The 14,757-nt window shown below is 44.4% G+C and overlaps 2 protein-coding genes across 5 annotated transcripts; one reads left to right on the forward strand and one right to left on the reverse strand.

The window, feature by feature from the left end:
* Nucleotides 1–239: 239 nt before the first annotated feature.
* golt1ba (golgi transport 1Ba) lies at nt 240–7,555 on the reverse strand. Of its 4 annotated transcripts, XM_031869877.1 has the most exons (6): nt 7,405–7,555; nt 6,668–6,759; nt 5,053–5,231; nt 4,487–4,568; nt 4,056–4,090; nt 1,590–1,633 (listed from the first exon to the last, which is right to left on the reverse strand). In XM_031869877.1, exons 1-5 carry the CDS (start codon nt 7,427–7,429, stop codon nt 4,082–4,084), a joined length of 387 nt encoding a protein of 128 aa, XP_031725737.1. In that variant the 5' UTR covers nt 7,430–7,555; the 3' UTR covers nt 1,590–1,633; nt 4,056–4,081. The 4 variants fall into 4 exon arrangements, with proteins under 4 accessions (XP_031725735.1, XP_031725737.1, XP_031725736.1 ...); XM_031869875.1 differs by lacking the exon at nt 4,056–4,090 and having other exon boundaries at nt 240–1,633; XM_031869876.1 differs by lacking the exon at nt 1,590–1,633 and having other exon boundaries at nt 1,645–4,090.
* A 279-nt stretch (nt 7,556–7,834) lies between these two features.
* Nucleotides 7,835–14,617, forward strand: LOC116395772 (ATP-dependent DNA helicase Q1; the record flags this gene model as incomplete). Its single annotated transcript, XM_031869873.1, has 8 exons — nt 7,835–8,142; nt 9,592–9,669; nt 11,372–11,590; nt 12,038–12,217; nt 12,310–12,416; nt 12,992–13,190; nt 13,322–13,488; nt 14,468–14,617. Coding segments are annotated over exons 2-8 (1,047 nt in total), but the record flags the coding sequence as incomplete, so codon positions are not given.
* Between the last annotated feature and the right edge of the window lie 140 nt (nt 14,618–14,757).

Below are 14,757 nucleotides of genomic sequence, written 5' to 3' on the forward strand. Positions count from 1 at the left end.
CTGTATTCAGTATGTTTCTACTCATTCAGGTTGTATTCTGTCATCTATAGCTGGCACCACAGTGAAAGATGGGCAGACTGATTAGCTCACATCATGTACTGTACATCTATTCAGTACAGTCACTCTAACGTCCTCCTGAGATGTATGCAAATATATATGTGGATGTTGAAACATCAGATGTACAGTGTATGTAAAGAGTCAATGACAAGACAGGAATAAATGACCAGAAACAAGATGGATGGCAGATACAAAGCTAACTTCCATAATATATTTACAAAAGTGGCATACAGCGAACATTGTCATCTCACAGGTACTAACTGTGAGCACAAAGACCCCCAGCTGAGCAGCTCAGGTGTTCAGACCCTCGGTTGTGGCGGCTGATCTCTGTAAGCACAAGAATTCTGTCCCACAAAGAAAGAAAACAGGAGAATCTGAACACTTAAAGCTCAACAGAGGGTTTAAGGATACTCATTCAGCAGCTGAATGAGGTGAGGACTAGAGGGATATCTGATCAAACAGATGTTCATTTACATAGAAAAGCTCTGGAGGTCCACACATAGCTAAAGCTGCAGCTTCAGTGTAACTTCACTTCTTTACAGACTTAACGGACGGCTCTAAACCACTGGTGGGAATCCTTCGAGTGAGAAACCAGGAACATAGTTTTGGCTTTCATAAGACCCAAGTTAAAATAAGCCAGAATTATGCTTGAAAGACTAATGTTGTAATCCCCTTTGATAGAACTGTGTTATACTGTACCGTTATCAGACAGGACACCGTGGTACAGATGTCTTTCTTTCATTAACTCAACCTCCAGCCGGAGCTACCTTGCTTCTTACTGGCAGTTAGCAGACCTGATGAGTGGTCACTACGTTACCTTCCAGCACCACCTGGATGAACTGCACCATCCACTACAGTTGGTGTTGCCACTTTCTGGTGTGATCAAATTCAGTATTAGTCATATTAACAATAGTAACAAATACTAGTACGATCCCGTTGCACCTCACTATTCATGAAGTAAAGAGGAGAGAATTCAAAAAAGGATTCATACTGAAGTACTGGTTAGCCAACGGTAAACAGAGATGACACGTAACAAAGGGAACATACTACAATCGCCACACCTGGTATACAAAAACAAAGCGTCATAGAAAATCTGCAAAGACACAAACTGTTGGACCAAAGGAAGTCAAAGCACAGGCACAGACATGTGGCAACGTGGCAAGCTGTCGGTCCACATCTCATCCGTGTGGAGGGTCAGCGGTTTGTTCCACAGAGTAGGAGAGTCACGTAGACAGAGTCTTGCATCCTTTTCATGCCAGATGCACTCAACGGTGACGGGATCAATAGCATTGACATATTGATTGTAGTGACCTTAGTGAGTCCACCTTCAGGAGCAGACCGGTGGAGCGACGCTCTGATGAACCTTTGATTGGGAGCACTGACCGGTGGAATGGCAGACAGACAGAGAGTCTTTGCCTGCTGGAGAGGGGTGGGGGGGGGGGCTGAACGTATTACCTTTGCTGCTCCGTGGGAGATGGTGTTGCTTTAGAAAAGCTGCTGTACTCAGAAAGCCTTCTCTGGGTACAGAAAGTCACTGTTATACCATGGTGTTGCTGTCGCCCACTCTGTCCACATACTGCAAGAGAAGAGAGAAAGCATGTTTAGTGTCACTGGTTGCTCTTCAGCTTCTCTGGTGCACACAGCAGGACCTGCCCACTACCCTGAAGCAGTGATGGAAGCATGCATGACTTAAGGGACACACCACGGACGGAATCACTTCCTGCCATTGCTGCTTGTATTGTTATTACCAATTTAGCAATGATTCACAGTATTTCATTGAAATTCTGTCATTATATATAGTGAGGTATATATGTAGTATGAGGGATGAGGGTGTCCTGAATGATGTTCCTACTCATGTTAATATGCTCTCTTCTTAGAAAGGATCAATTATGCATCGCTGTCATTTGAATCTTATATTCTGTTTTTTAGGGTGACTTTGTAACATCTGTCATGGGACCTGACCAAGAGATGAAAACGCTGCTGTAGTTACAGTGATGTTTGATTGATATTCAACATCTCTACCAAAGAAACCAAGAAATAAATAACTAGAGAAGTGCAGATTTCTGTGGAATAACTAATAATAACATACATTGTTTGATGAAGACGTTTTAATTTCAACATCTCACAAAACAACAAACAAACAATATCAGTGTCTACAAATCAAAGGCCTGGTGACATCAGTACGTAGAGCGGCCATGATGGAGTGAAGCTGCTTCTTCTGAAAGGACACGCAGTGTTCAATGGCGAGCTTCATGGTGAACTATGAATCTGCACTGTTGACCAACAGCAAACTGTTGTGACTCAGCGTTTGAGGACTGGGAACCCCAGGGCTGAGCAAGCTGTTATTACAATGTTATTACAATGTTATCTTATTAAATAAAACCTGACTGTGGATTTGACAATTTAGTTTCATGTGGTTTTATTTTGAAAACTGTTACTTTGGGCTAATCATAGCACTGAGACCAGTAAAGGTAGTCAATGACATGAGGATACATCTTCAGCGTTGGCACTACTCCATCTGAGCACAGCTGATCACTACACATCTGTATAGACTGAGGGATCACACTGGACCATCGGTTGCTGGTTTCCCTCTCATCTCTCTGGCTTGTTTCCATCGATAACCTTTCCAAAACCTCCCCGACCGCCAAGCATTGATTTAGGGCCACTTCTTGTTAAACTGTATATGTTACCACTCGGTGATGTCATCAGGAGACACGCGATCTCTTCCCATAGTTATGCAGATGTGTCTCCTGATGACACAGGACCAATTGATTCCCCTTTTAAATGTATTTGTGTTCATGTTTGGATGTTGAAAAGCGTTTAACAGCTCAACCAGGATAAAAGTCACATTTTAGTCTAAAGCTCAGAGAGAAACCTGGCTCTGAACCTCAGGGCTCATGTGGGGTATGCCACTCAATCTGTTTGATCGCCTAAAGAATATTGCTAACGTGCGACCACTTCTCTGGACTACTGTAATGCTCTAGTTATGATAGTTATAGATGTGCAGTCTGAGTGCTGAGCACACGTTACACTGGTTGCCTGTCAGTTTCCATATTGATTTAGATGTTGCTCTGACATATATACGTCTCACATGCTAACAGTGTGTGAGCCGGAGTGCAGCACTGAAAGCTTTGGTGAGGAAGCTTTAGGTGTTAAGCTTTGAGCCGCTGGAACAGAGTGGCTGAGCATCTGAGAGCTGCTAGAAGCACCTTTTAAACCTATTCAGCTTAATGAACATTCAAATCATTTATTCACCCATTTGATTGAATTTAAGTTGTTCAGTTTCACTCCGTTGTATAGTTATTGTATTTATCACTTATTCTATTCTATTGGAGTTGTAATAATCTCATTTTAGCTTTTCATTCTATTTGATTACATTTGTATCATTTCATTGTGTTGCATGCATCGGTCTCACATTGTGTGTTGTTGTGTTGCGTGTTGTTGTGTTGTGCACACTGTTCTCAGCAGCGCACTAACTCTGCAGGTTGTAGTGTCTGTTAGAGCGGAGGAAGCTCAGAGTTCTACTCAGCCAAGTGAGAATGAAGTCAAAGCGCTCTGTGAACGGGAGGCCTGGCCACGGCAACAGCAAGATAGAAGCTCTGCTGCATCGTCCACTTAAATATACAGTAAGAGCAGAAGCTCTATGAACATGGTTAGAGATCATGCCACTAATATGTCTATAGGAGATCACCAGTCACTATGTCATCAAACACAGATGAATGTTCCCTCTCCACGCACAAACTCTCAAAGAAAAAGAAAACCAATGAGAAAAGGCTGCCAACATGTTGGAAGTATTATTAGATGACTTGGCTTCACATCAGTAATTGAATCTGGTTTAGCTGCAGTGTGTGCCTTTAAAGCCAAATGAATAAATGAAGATTAAAACCCAGCTCCCCAAACAAACGTCCATGTCCCTTCTACCATGAGCTGCTGGCTGTCTGAACATGGTAAAGCGTATTAATATGTTAGCATGCAGAGGGGGATGGGCAGTGACTGACCACGACTGCTGATCGTCCTCAGAGCCTTACGAAGGCTTTAGTAAAACACAGAAGAGAGACAGTCACCTCACAACAGAGCTTCCCACACATCAGCATGGATGAGCACGTCCATCAGCCACAAACTAACGCGGTGCTGCAACAGCTGCTTCTGATTAACCCAGACGACCTGACATCACTCTATTTCACAAACGACCTTCTGTTGTTCAGATGTATTCTCAGATGTTGAGGTTAAACTACATTCACAGGCAGTATTACTAATCCAGACAGCACCGTCGTATTAAAGCAGCTGTGATGTGCAGGAGCTGAGCTGTCATTGGATCGGAGCAGTTTGGTAATCTGTGGTGATTAATACACAGGAGCTTCCTCCTGGTACCGTGCTGCGCGTAAACAAAGCAGAGCTGCAGAGCTGCTGCAGTGCTGCTCATACATACTGCACTGATGAAGGGCAGGTTCAGGATGGAGCCCAGGACGGGTATTCTTCTGATGAAGCCGACTGCAACTGGGAAGAAACCCCTGGATGTGAGGAGAGGGGAAGAGTTAGTCACAGTCCTCATGAAGATGACTCAAGTAATAACATCCAAACATGTACGATCACAAACTATCTCAATAAATACACATGCATTGTGTTCTGTTCTGTGGATAGTTATTGTTATGAGCTATATATACACAACACATGTATGTGAAATGCTGCTGTAATGTTCATGACAAGCCCTCCTCATTAAGTCTCTAACTGCGTCTGAACCCTGTGGAGGAAGACGGGTCTTTTGGAGGCTTGACCCATCTTGTACACACAATGAACACACAGCATAGAGGGCACAACTTGACGCCCATAATCCCATCGCTGGCCTGTGGAGGGTAAAAACAACCGCCTGGAACGGCCTCGACACACTTCTTTTCACCTGCCGGCGATGAGCTTCAGTGGGAAGTTCTTGCACTAACCCCGGTTCCACACCCACTGCTCCGTTTCTCAGCTTGTGCCTCCTTTGGTTCCTCTTACCTGAACAAGAGGAAAAAGCCGTAGATCTCCAGCACAACTCCGATGATGGGCCAGCCGATCAGCACCACTAACACACCTCCCAGGAAGAAGCTAGTGGCCTTCATCTTGTGCTTCTGGAAGAAGAAGCGGAAGGTCCTCTCCAGCCCGATGACAAAGGAAAGTCCAGCAACAAACAGGATCTACAGGAAATAAAGGGGATTGTCCAGTATTACAGAGTGCTCCAATATTGGTCCTTTGAAACTGCAGGAACACCAACACATGTCTCTTCAGTTGATTTCACTTTTAGTGCCTTTTTCTGCTGCATCTTGGGTACAGCATCCAGCCAGAGAGCAAGAAAGCACTGGTCTGTGCTAGTATCAATAGAAGGACTGAGGAGGAAATTGAATTTAATGCCATTGATGTCGACCACCAGAATAATCTAAAAACAAGGGAGCTAAGAGAACACAGATGAGAGAACTGAAGTTCACCACCCAAATCACTCAGGAAGATTTAAAAGTGCTCACAGCGAGGTCTGTGGATGAATCAGCCTAATAAACGTCTGGTTGGTGAGAGACAGAGACGGACATGGAACCCTCTACTGGGCCCAGCTGGTATTAGACTGTCACTACACAAATATCACGGCCCAAAGAACTCATGATAACTAGAGAAGATTTCATGAATCATGAATACTGTTCGCAGTCAAATTCATCTTTAACTTTGTTCATTTTGTCTCTTCTTTAGCAAATGATTTACACTCAAAGTACTAGTGAAGGCTTGTGGAGAGAGAGTCTGTTTACATAACATGATATAAGAGGCTCTGGACTATTCACATGGTTTTATCATCTGTATTATTGACATATCATCAATATTTCATATTTAAATATCCCAGTTATCATATACCAGTAACAGCCCTACTCTCAAGAGATGAAACCAAGTGGTTGTGTGTAAGAAATAATCTGAGTGTTATTAATCTATACTGGAGAGGCTCTGTGAAGTCTGACAAAACAACCCTGATGATGTCATAGCAATGTCATCAGGGTTATCTCCGTTTTGGCTCGGAGACGTTACACTTTAAAAGAAAGTCTGTATTACAAAATGGGGGTGTGGAGTTGAAAGACATCCTAGTTAACATGGCATGGAGGATTGAACAAGTAGATTATAGTTAAATTGCATTGTGGGAAATGTTGGATCAAGTGATTTTGGAGTTTGACCATAACAAGGGACTTCTGCTGCTTTCATTTTGACTATCCTCTTTCCATCCGTCTCTGGGAGACATAGGGACGAGCCCACTTCTACAGTGAGAGGCATCTGTGCCAGTTAGCCAATTGTGACTCTCCTGAGGGCTCATGCCGGACAGAGTGGGAAGCCTGTTTCTACAAGTGCACCGAGTCTGCCTTCAACTGACCTATGTGGCACTGTCAACCAAAGGAGAGCTGATGAAGTGCATATCATCTGAGGATGGATGTCCATGTTAATGATGATACATAGAACATGTCAGATGAATGAATGAAAGGTTCCTTCTGTGATGAATTTGAACTAGAATGCATATCAGTGTCAGCACCAGCCAATATGGAGAGAAGGAAGTTCCCCCTGTACGTTTCATATAATATCAGTTCAATGAAGCAGGAACACTCACATTTCCAATAGCCAGGAGTGCTTTGTCAAAGAACAAGATCATCCCGAAGAAGAGGAAAAACACGCCGAAGCCCGTTAACCCCATTCCAATCTCTGCAGGACACACACACACACACACCATCAGAGTGAGTCACTACAGTTTGAAGCTAGGAGATTTGCGGCCTCCCTGTTGCACATTGCATGTGATTGTATGTTTAACTCTGAAAGACACATTGGAATCACCTAGAAAGTGAGATTTGCATTGATATGATTTATTCAAACAAGTCTCAGAGAAGTTGATGGTGCAGACAGATGATCATGGAAGGTTACATTGATCATCCAGATCAATATCTGATACATAAATGTCATACTTGTTAAGGAGTACCTTCAAACCTAACAAACTTTAATAAGTACCGCGTCGACACAAGGTCAATATTTCTTATGAACGACAGTGAAACTGCAAACAGTAACGTCAGTGAGCTTCCACTGGTCCCTCTACCTGCAGCTCCTCAAAGCTTTGATAGGAAATGACTTGAACGTCTGCTACTTTACAGTTAGCACACAGCTAGTAGTAGGAGTTAGCGTTAGCTATTCGGGCCACGGGTTAACGTATGGCACGCTATGGCAGAAATAAAATAAGCTAACTTTTCTAGCACTGGATGCTAATTGCTAGTTAACCAACTGCTGCAGCGCAAATGAAGCCGGTTTGATAGAGAGGGAAGCAACCTACAGAGACGGTACATGTACATATGGGCTTACTTTGGGAGTCCGTTAGCGAAATCATATTGACGCCGAATACACGTGTGAAGATAAAATAGAAACAAGTATTGAAGTAGCATTCAAGTACACCTATAAGAATAATTTGGATGACAGCTGCCACTGCAACAACAGCCACGTCTTCCGGAAACACACCTTCTCGTCATGTCAGTTTCCGGAACAGCGCCGTGTCGCATTCAACATGGCAACTTTAATTAAACGCCTTAGGTCTTCATAAAGTTCACTACTCTTTTGTAATAATAAATAATCTTAGCATCTGTATAGTGCGCAGTATAATATATCTACTGTTGAAGAGAATATTTTGTGAAAACGAGACATATGTCAACTCTCGGAAGGTTTTGTCAATTTCCACTGGGCATGCATCTTGAATGCGTCACAGTTTCAATTGGGCAGTAGTTGCCCTGTTTTTACTTTGTCAGGCGTTACTGATGTGGACTTGGGATAACAGGATTTTCTTGCTTTGAATCAGTCCTCCTGGTTTATTCATCAAACATAGACTACATACGTGTTATTGATTAAATACATTTAAAAACAGGCCGTGGTTGATAAAGTGTGACAATCCTGCAGCAGCAGGCGGATACTTCAGGCATCCTGGCAGGCGACGGCCAGGGCAATCTGCGCGTAGTGCTCTCTCCGCTTCTTCTGTTTGTGCTTTCTGTGCTGTAGCAACCTTGAAGTGGAGACCCAACAGCAACGGGGACTGGTCGGAGTCGCTGAATGGTTTGTCATTTGTGTTTCATGCTTTTTCAAAGTCTTGTCTCAAACGTTTTAGCAACACAACATAGTGGGAACCTTTTTAAAGTAGCGACGCTTTATCGAGTTAGCTGGAGAAGATGGCAGTGACTGAGAACGTGAATAATGGACCCATTAACACGCTGCGTTTACTAGCTGCCCTCCGATGGAAGAACGTGTGCACCTGCTGTGTCTTAAGTTAGCTTACCTTAGTGATACATTAGCTAGTTGCGGTCAGCTATTCATGTTAATGGTCCAATGGACGTAACGTGACTTTGTTACCACTATTAATATTGGCTCACGAGAGGTAGCTCGATGTAAGTTAGCTTCGTTCTGGTTCCAATGCGCCTTCAGAATCAGAATCAGAATCAGAACCGTTTATTGCCATGGTATGTTGAACATACAAGGAATTTGGCGTGACGGGAGGTGCAAACATTTAACAATCAACAACAATCAGTGCAAGTAGAAACATATTAAAATGTACAGAGAGATATAAAATAAAGTAAGATATAAAATAAATGAAATATAAAATAAAGATGAAATATAAAAGTGCACAAACGAACAGATAATCAGGACTTTAAACAAGTGAGATGTAAGTGTGGTGTAAAGTGTTGAGTGTAATAGAAGGGATGCAGGGGAGTGACTGGTAGGAATTTGTCCTGGGGATGACAGAGTCGGTGGGGGTCCTGGGCTCTGTTAATGAGACCGACTGCGGACGGGAAGAAGCTGTTCGTGTGGCGTGAGGTCTTGGTCCTGATGGACCTCAGCCTCCTACCAGATGGGGCACCAACAGTTTATGTCCAGGGTGAGAGGGGTCGGCTGCAATCTTTCTTGCTCGCTTCAGGGTTCTTGAAGCGAACAAGTCCTGGAGAGACGGCAGATTGCAGCCAATCACCCTCTCAGCAGAGAGAATGATGCGCTGCAGCCTGCCCTTGTCCTTGGCTGTGGCAGTCTGTATAGTCCATGCACGCCCGAAGATCCTCCAGAGCCTCACTGGTCCACTTCTTGAATTTCCTCACCACAGATTTACAGCTTGAGTTTCTGCCTGTATGAAGGAATCAGATGGACCATGACGTGGTCAGAGAGTCCCAGTGCAGCACGAGGGACGGCGTGATAGGCCCCGCTGATTGTGTGTAACAGTGATCTAGAATGTTCTCCTCTCTGGTTGGACATTTAATAAACTGTCTGTATTTGGGGAGTTCATGGCTGAGGTTTCCTTTGTTGAAGTCAACTGGCAGTGATAGGAATGTTCCAGAATAAATACTGAAACATTTCATGTAGAAAACCAAATGACTGAATGTGAACCACCTAGAAGTAGCTTCTTCAATCACACTAAAAAGCAATAACTAAATGAGCAACAATACTAAAGGTAATGGTCAGTGTAGTGCGTCTCTACACACAGTTCTGTTTCATTGAACATGCCTTTCTGTCTCACAGGGAATCACATCTCTGAAGGTCGGCTCCTGTTCCAGCGAATCAGTCTGATAAATATGGACGGAGGTGGCAGATCTAATGGTAGGTCTGTTCTTCCAACACAGTTTCATTTGCATGAAAACTGAACCAAATCTTATTAAAGAGCAAATGTGCTCGGATGTAAATATTCACACAGTTGTTGTTGTATGAGAGGAGGCTGACGTCACGGGGACTGATGGCAGACTACAGCCTGCCTCACGAGGGGCACTCAGAGGAGCAGTGAGGTCATTAGTGGTGCAGGTGTGAGACCTGTTCCCGTCTGTCTGTTTTCTAAATGAACACAAGGGCTGCGTGTCAACACCAGTGTGATGCCTGAGTTTCAGTAACATTACAAAATGACATTGTTTTAATAATACCTATTATCATTATGCTTGATGACAACATGCATTTAACCAATGAGACACTTGCCTCTGAGTCGCTCAGTGAAAGTGCTGACAGAGCAACAGTGTTTATCTGAGGGGGGAAGCTACGTCATCCTCAGCTGTCACCGCCTCAAACGGTGAAGGACAGAAAGTTCGATCTTTTTAAATAACTACAAGTTGTGATTGCAAAAGGAACAATTCAATTTGTAGAGTCCTGCCATAGTTTGAGAGGATTCCAGCTGTGTGTCGCTCCTCTTTTATTTGTTTACGGGTGTTTCCTCGCTCATGGCTCCTTTCCTCTAGCACCACCAGCAGGTCAAAATGTTTCCCTCATTCTGAAGTGGTTCAACATCTACGGGGCTGATTCACATTCATGCTCCTAAATGATGATCCTGATGAGCTCTTCTAGCGCCACCATGAGGTCGACGTTTGTGCTTTTGAGTTAAGCGTCTCAACAACTGTTGATGGATTGTTGTGATGTTTCCTACACACAGTCAAGCCCCCCATGGTGAAACTGGTAACAACTGGTGTTGCTCTTACTTTTTATCTTGTGCCATCATCAAGACAAATTTCCAATTCATCCAATTCTTTGATTTATTACCACATATACTGTATGTTAGCATTTAGCTCAAAGCATAGCCTCACAGTTCTGCTAGCATGGCGCATGACTCTTGGTCTTGCTTTATTGAAACAAACATACATGCTACATGTATTAGCAAACTGCCATGCAGATATATATCTGTGGTAACTGAAGTGACTGATCCCGGCCGTGCCAGTGGATCAGGTGTATGCCATGCAGCAGAGGTCTGCTGTCTACAGACGTGTGGACAAACAGACCTCTTCTTAAAGCACACAGTCAAAAGGCTGAGCTTGTAAGGAGTGATCTGACCAAAGCCTGACGCCTCCCAGCTGCGTATCTGCTGTTTGGTCTTTGGTGACAGGTGACGTCCCCATCTGTTGCCCTTCATAGACCGTGACTGTACAGATGACATTACAATAATGAGGCTGTTCTTCAAACAAACAGCAGCTTGTAATGGGAGACTTGTGACTTCATGTCTTTCCAGTCTGTGAACTGGTGGGATCTGAAAAGATTTTCCATGGATTCTGAAGTGTCCTCAAATGGGAGTCTTGTATGCATGCTGTGGTCAGGTGACCTCATCAGTATCACCTGATCCTATTTGTAATGAACACGCTATACTGGATTCATGGATGTATTTCACATTGAAGTGAAGAACATTTTGACATATCTTTTAATAAAACGGGAGAATCAAAGTAAAAAAGTGTGCATTTCACATCCTTTGCAACTACCTCATCTCCACTCACGTGTCCATGTCAACATCCATATCTGCTCATGGTCTCTAACTGTGTTCCCTCCGGTTCAGATGTGCAGGTGGAGCTGGACTCTGTGGAGGCGGAGCTGGAGGAGGTGGAGCTGCAGATCACAGAGCTCCTGCAGAAGCAGGCTGAGCTGACGGGTCGTAAGGATGCTCTGCTGCAGCGACTGGGGGAGGCCTGTGATGCTGCACAGCCGGCATCCTCAAAGTCATCTGGAGCTCATCCAGTACTGAGCAAGCAGGAGATGCTGCTCTATGATAGCACAGGTACTCTACTCTCATTTCACGTTTCACACATGCACTGCAACCCTGAACTTATCTAGACATCACCCAGAGGAGCTGTATGTGAGAGCACACATGTCCCAGTCAGTTTAAACAGTCTTTACAATCGTCCGAGGCTGAAGAAGAAGAAGGGTCATTTACACGAAGCCTGAACTGCAGAAACGTGAGATTCAGGGACTTCTGACAGTAAGGGCCGACGGTAACAGCGTGTAACCGCGTCATGTCCTGCCTCCTGCACGCTCTACCCAAGCCACACCCCTCGCCTAAAACAAACGAGTACTTCCAGTAGGTGAGAACGCGTCTGACATGGACAACGGCTATCGAGTGCTACATGTGTGTCCAGAGAGTCAGGTCCAGACTTCATATAAGAAAACTGCTTGACAGCCACTGAGGTTGTATGCTGACTTGTTCTAATCTTTTGATGTTTGGTAGATTTTCCATGGTCCAAAGAAGTAGAGCAGCACCTGAAGAGCTCGTTCCATCTCTCCACGTTCAGACCTCTGCAGCTGAGGGCCATCAACCTGACCCTGTCAGGCAGAGATCTGTTCCTGGTGATGCCCACAGGAAGAGGAAAAAGCCTCTGCTACCAGCTGCCTGCAGTCTGCTCCAAGGGTACACCGACACACATGCAGCGTCATGCTCGTACACCACTTCTAAGAGCATCTGTTGGCCCCACATGTAATCACATCACATGCTCTTGTCAGGTTTTACATTGGTTGTCAGTCCCCTGGTGTCCCTGATGGAGGACCAGATCATGTCCCTGAAGTCCATCGATGTGGCAGCGGTCACGCTGAACGCGTCCAGCAGCAAGGTAACCACGGCCAACTGTGTTCTGCTTATTTATCTCCCTTCAGCTCGCCTCCTGATCTGTTGATCTCCTCCTACACTACTGTTTGACAGAAAAGACAGGTCTTCACACTTGTTTCTGCACAATGATGAATAAGTTCTAGTATAACAGCAACATGGACGGTAAGCTGCTGTACACAGTGTGTGCTGATATGGAGGAGATGTCTAACTGCTAGTGCGTCATGTTGACGTTCAGGTAACTGCTGACTTCATCCTCTCAAGCATCATTGTTATTGCAATAAGTTCTTCAGGTATCCTTCTGGTTTCCCCCTCGGTCACTTATCTGCTCATACTGATGGTAACACTGACTGATGTAGTGTGTGAAAGAGCAAAAGGAGAGGATTCCAATTCTAGTTTCTACATTTAATAAGCACGAGTAGGGAAGGGAGCAGACTAACCCCACACTCGTCTGTTTGTCAAAATGGAGTTAGAGAACAATTGTCTAAATGTATTTACATTTGTATGGATAATATTAATGTTTTGGTGTGAAATGTCAGTTTTCATGGTGTGAAAAAACAAAATGTATAAAAACCGATGTAGGAGCATGCCAAGACCGTCATGGCTGGAATGATGGATCCCAAAGCCCCTTTCAAGCTGCTGTACGTGACTCCAGAGAAGATCGCCAAGAGCAAGCTGCTCATGTCTCGTCTGGAGAAAGCCCATAACGCAGACCTGCTGAGTCGGATCGCCGTGGACGAGGTTCACTGCTGCAGTCAGTGGGGACATGACTTCAGACCAGGTGGGATGTGTGGAAGTATAGGTCCTCCAAGGCCACCTCACTAACCCCCTTCACATCACATACCAGGTGTGTCTTCAAGCTTGATGAAGGTGTGCGTGTGTGTGTGTGTGTGTGTGTGTGCGCGCGCGCAGATTATAAACTGCTGGGCATCCTGAAGAGGCAGTTCCCCAACGTCCCCCTGCTGGGACTCACAGCCACAGCAACCAGCAGCGTCCTCAAGGACTGTGAGAAGATCCTGTGTGTGCCACAGCCAATCACACTGTCTGCATCCTTCAACCGAACCAATCTCTACTACGAGGTAGTAACCGTGACAGCTGCACTCTCTGATGCACACACCTGTCAGCCACACCTGCTTCCTACTCAAACACACACACACCAGATGTCTGTTAGTCACTCACAGGCTCTCGTGTACTCTTCACACCTGCTAATACACCTGTTATGCTGCGTTCACACCAACCACGGCGCGAATTATTCATGCGAGTAGATTACATACAAAGTCTATGCACAGACGCGATGAGACTGGAGTGACGCGAATTTGCGATGGCGCAATTGACGCAAATTCGCGGCAATCGCCCCAAACGCGTGAGTTGAAATTTTTCAACTTCAGCGAAGTATTCGCGTTACGCCCCAGCGAGATAGCCTATCAGCGTTGAGATGTTTCTCCTGTCATCACTGACGTCCTGCCGTTGTTGAATCAGGAAATAAATACTGTAGCCGTCTGTGTTCACCCAGAGCTCTATGATACCTCATATCAATAAAGACCGGACCAAACTGTGTATAAATGTGTGTGTGTGTGTGTGTGTGTGTGTGTGTGTGTGTGTGTGTAAACCATATGGTACAAACAATGAATAGACGCTGCCGTATTTACGTCTAGATGACGTTATTCTGAGTGTTGGTGGAGCTGCTACAATGTTAGCATAGCACCGCTCCATTGAGAAGACAAGTACAAATCGGCATCATTACGTAGTTATTTCGGAGTCCCTTTTTGTCGGTTTATTGCCGTTAAATCACAGCCAGATCAGTTTATTTTGTGTTCATACAGCTGTAGTAAACTGCGACGTGTGGCTCACTAGACACAGTGAACACAGCATTAGACCATCAACTCATCTTACTGCCTTGCATCTGCTTACAAAACATCAGAGACCATACTAGTGTTTCTGCATGTTTAACTTATTCCTAACAAACCTGTGATCTATACTTAAAACAAATTGAAGAAGTCTGTCTCTCACCTGGCTAGAGACTGTTCCAGTGACACTAACCGTCTGCTTATTTCTCAGGTTCGTATTAAAGATTCAAACTATGATGCATCAATAAGTGACGTTGCGTCTCTGATCAAGAGCCGATACAAGGATCAGTCAGGTATTGCAGCAAAACCGCATCATGCTGAGGATATATATGTATGTGTGTGTATATGTATGTGTGTGTGTATATGTATGTGTGTATACGTGTATATGTGTATACACGTGTATATGTGTATACGTGTATATACGTGTATATGTGTATACGTGTATATATGTGTGTATACGTGTATGTGTGTATACGTGTATATACGTGTATGTGTGTATAC

This window comes from Anarrhichthys ocellatus, unplaced genomic scaffold, assembly GCF_004355925.1.
Source record: "Anarrhichthys ocellatus isolate YVR2014 unplaced genomic scaffold, GSC_Weel_1.0 scaffold49, whole genome shotgun sequence".
Classification (NCBI taxonomy): Eukaryota; Metazoa; Chordata; class Actinopteri; order Perciformes; family Anarhichadidae; genus Anarrhichthys; species Anarrhichthys ocellatus.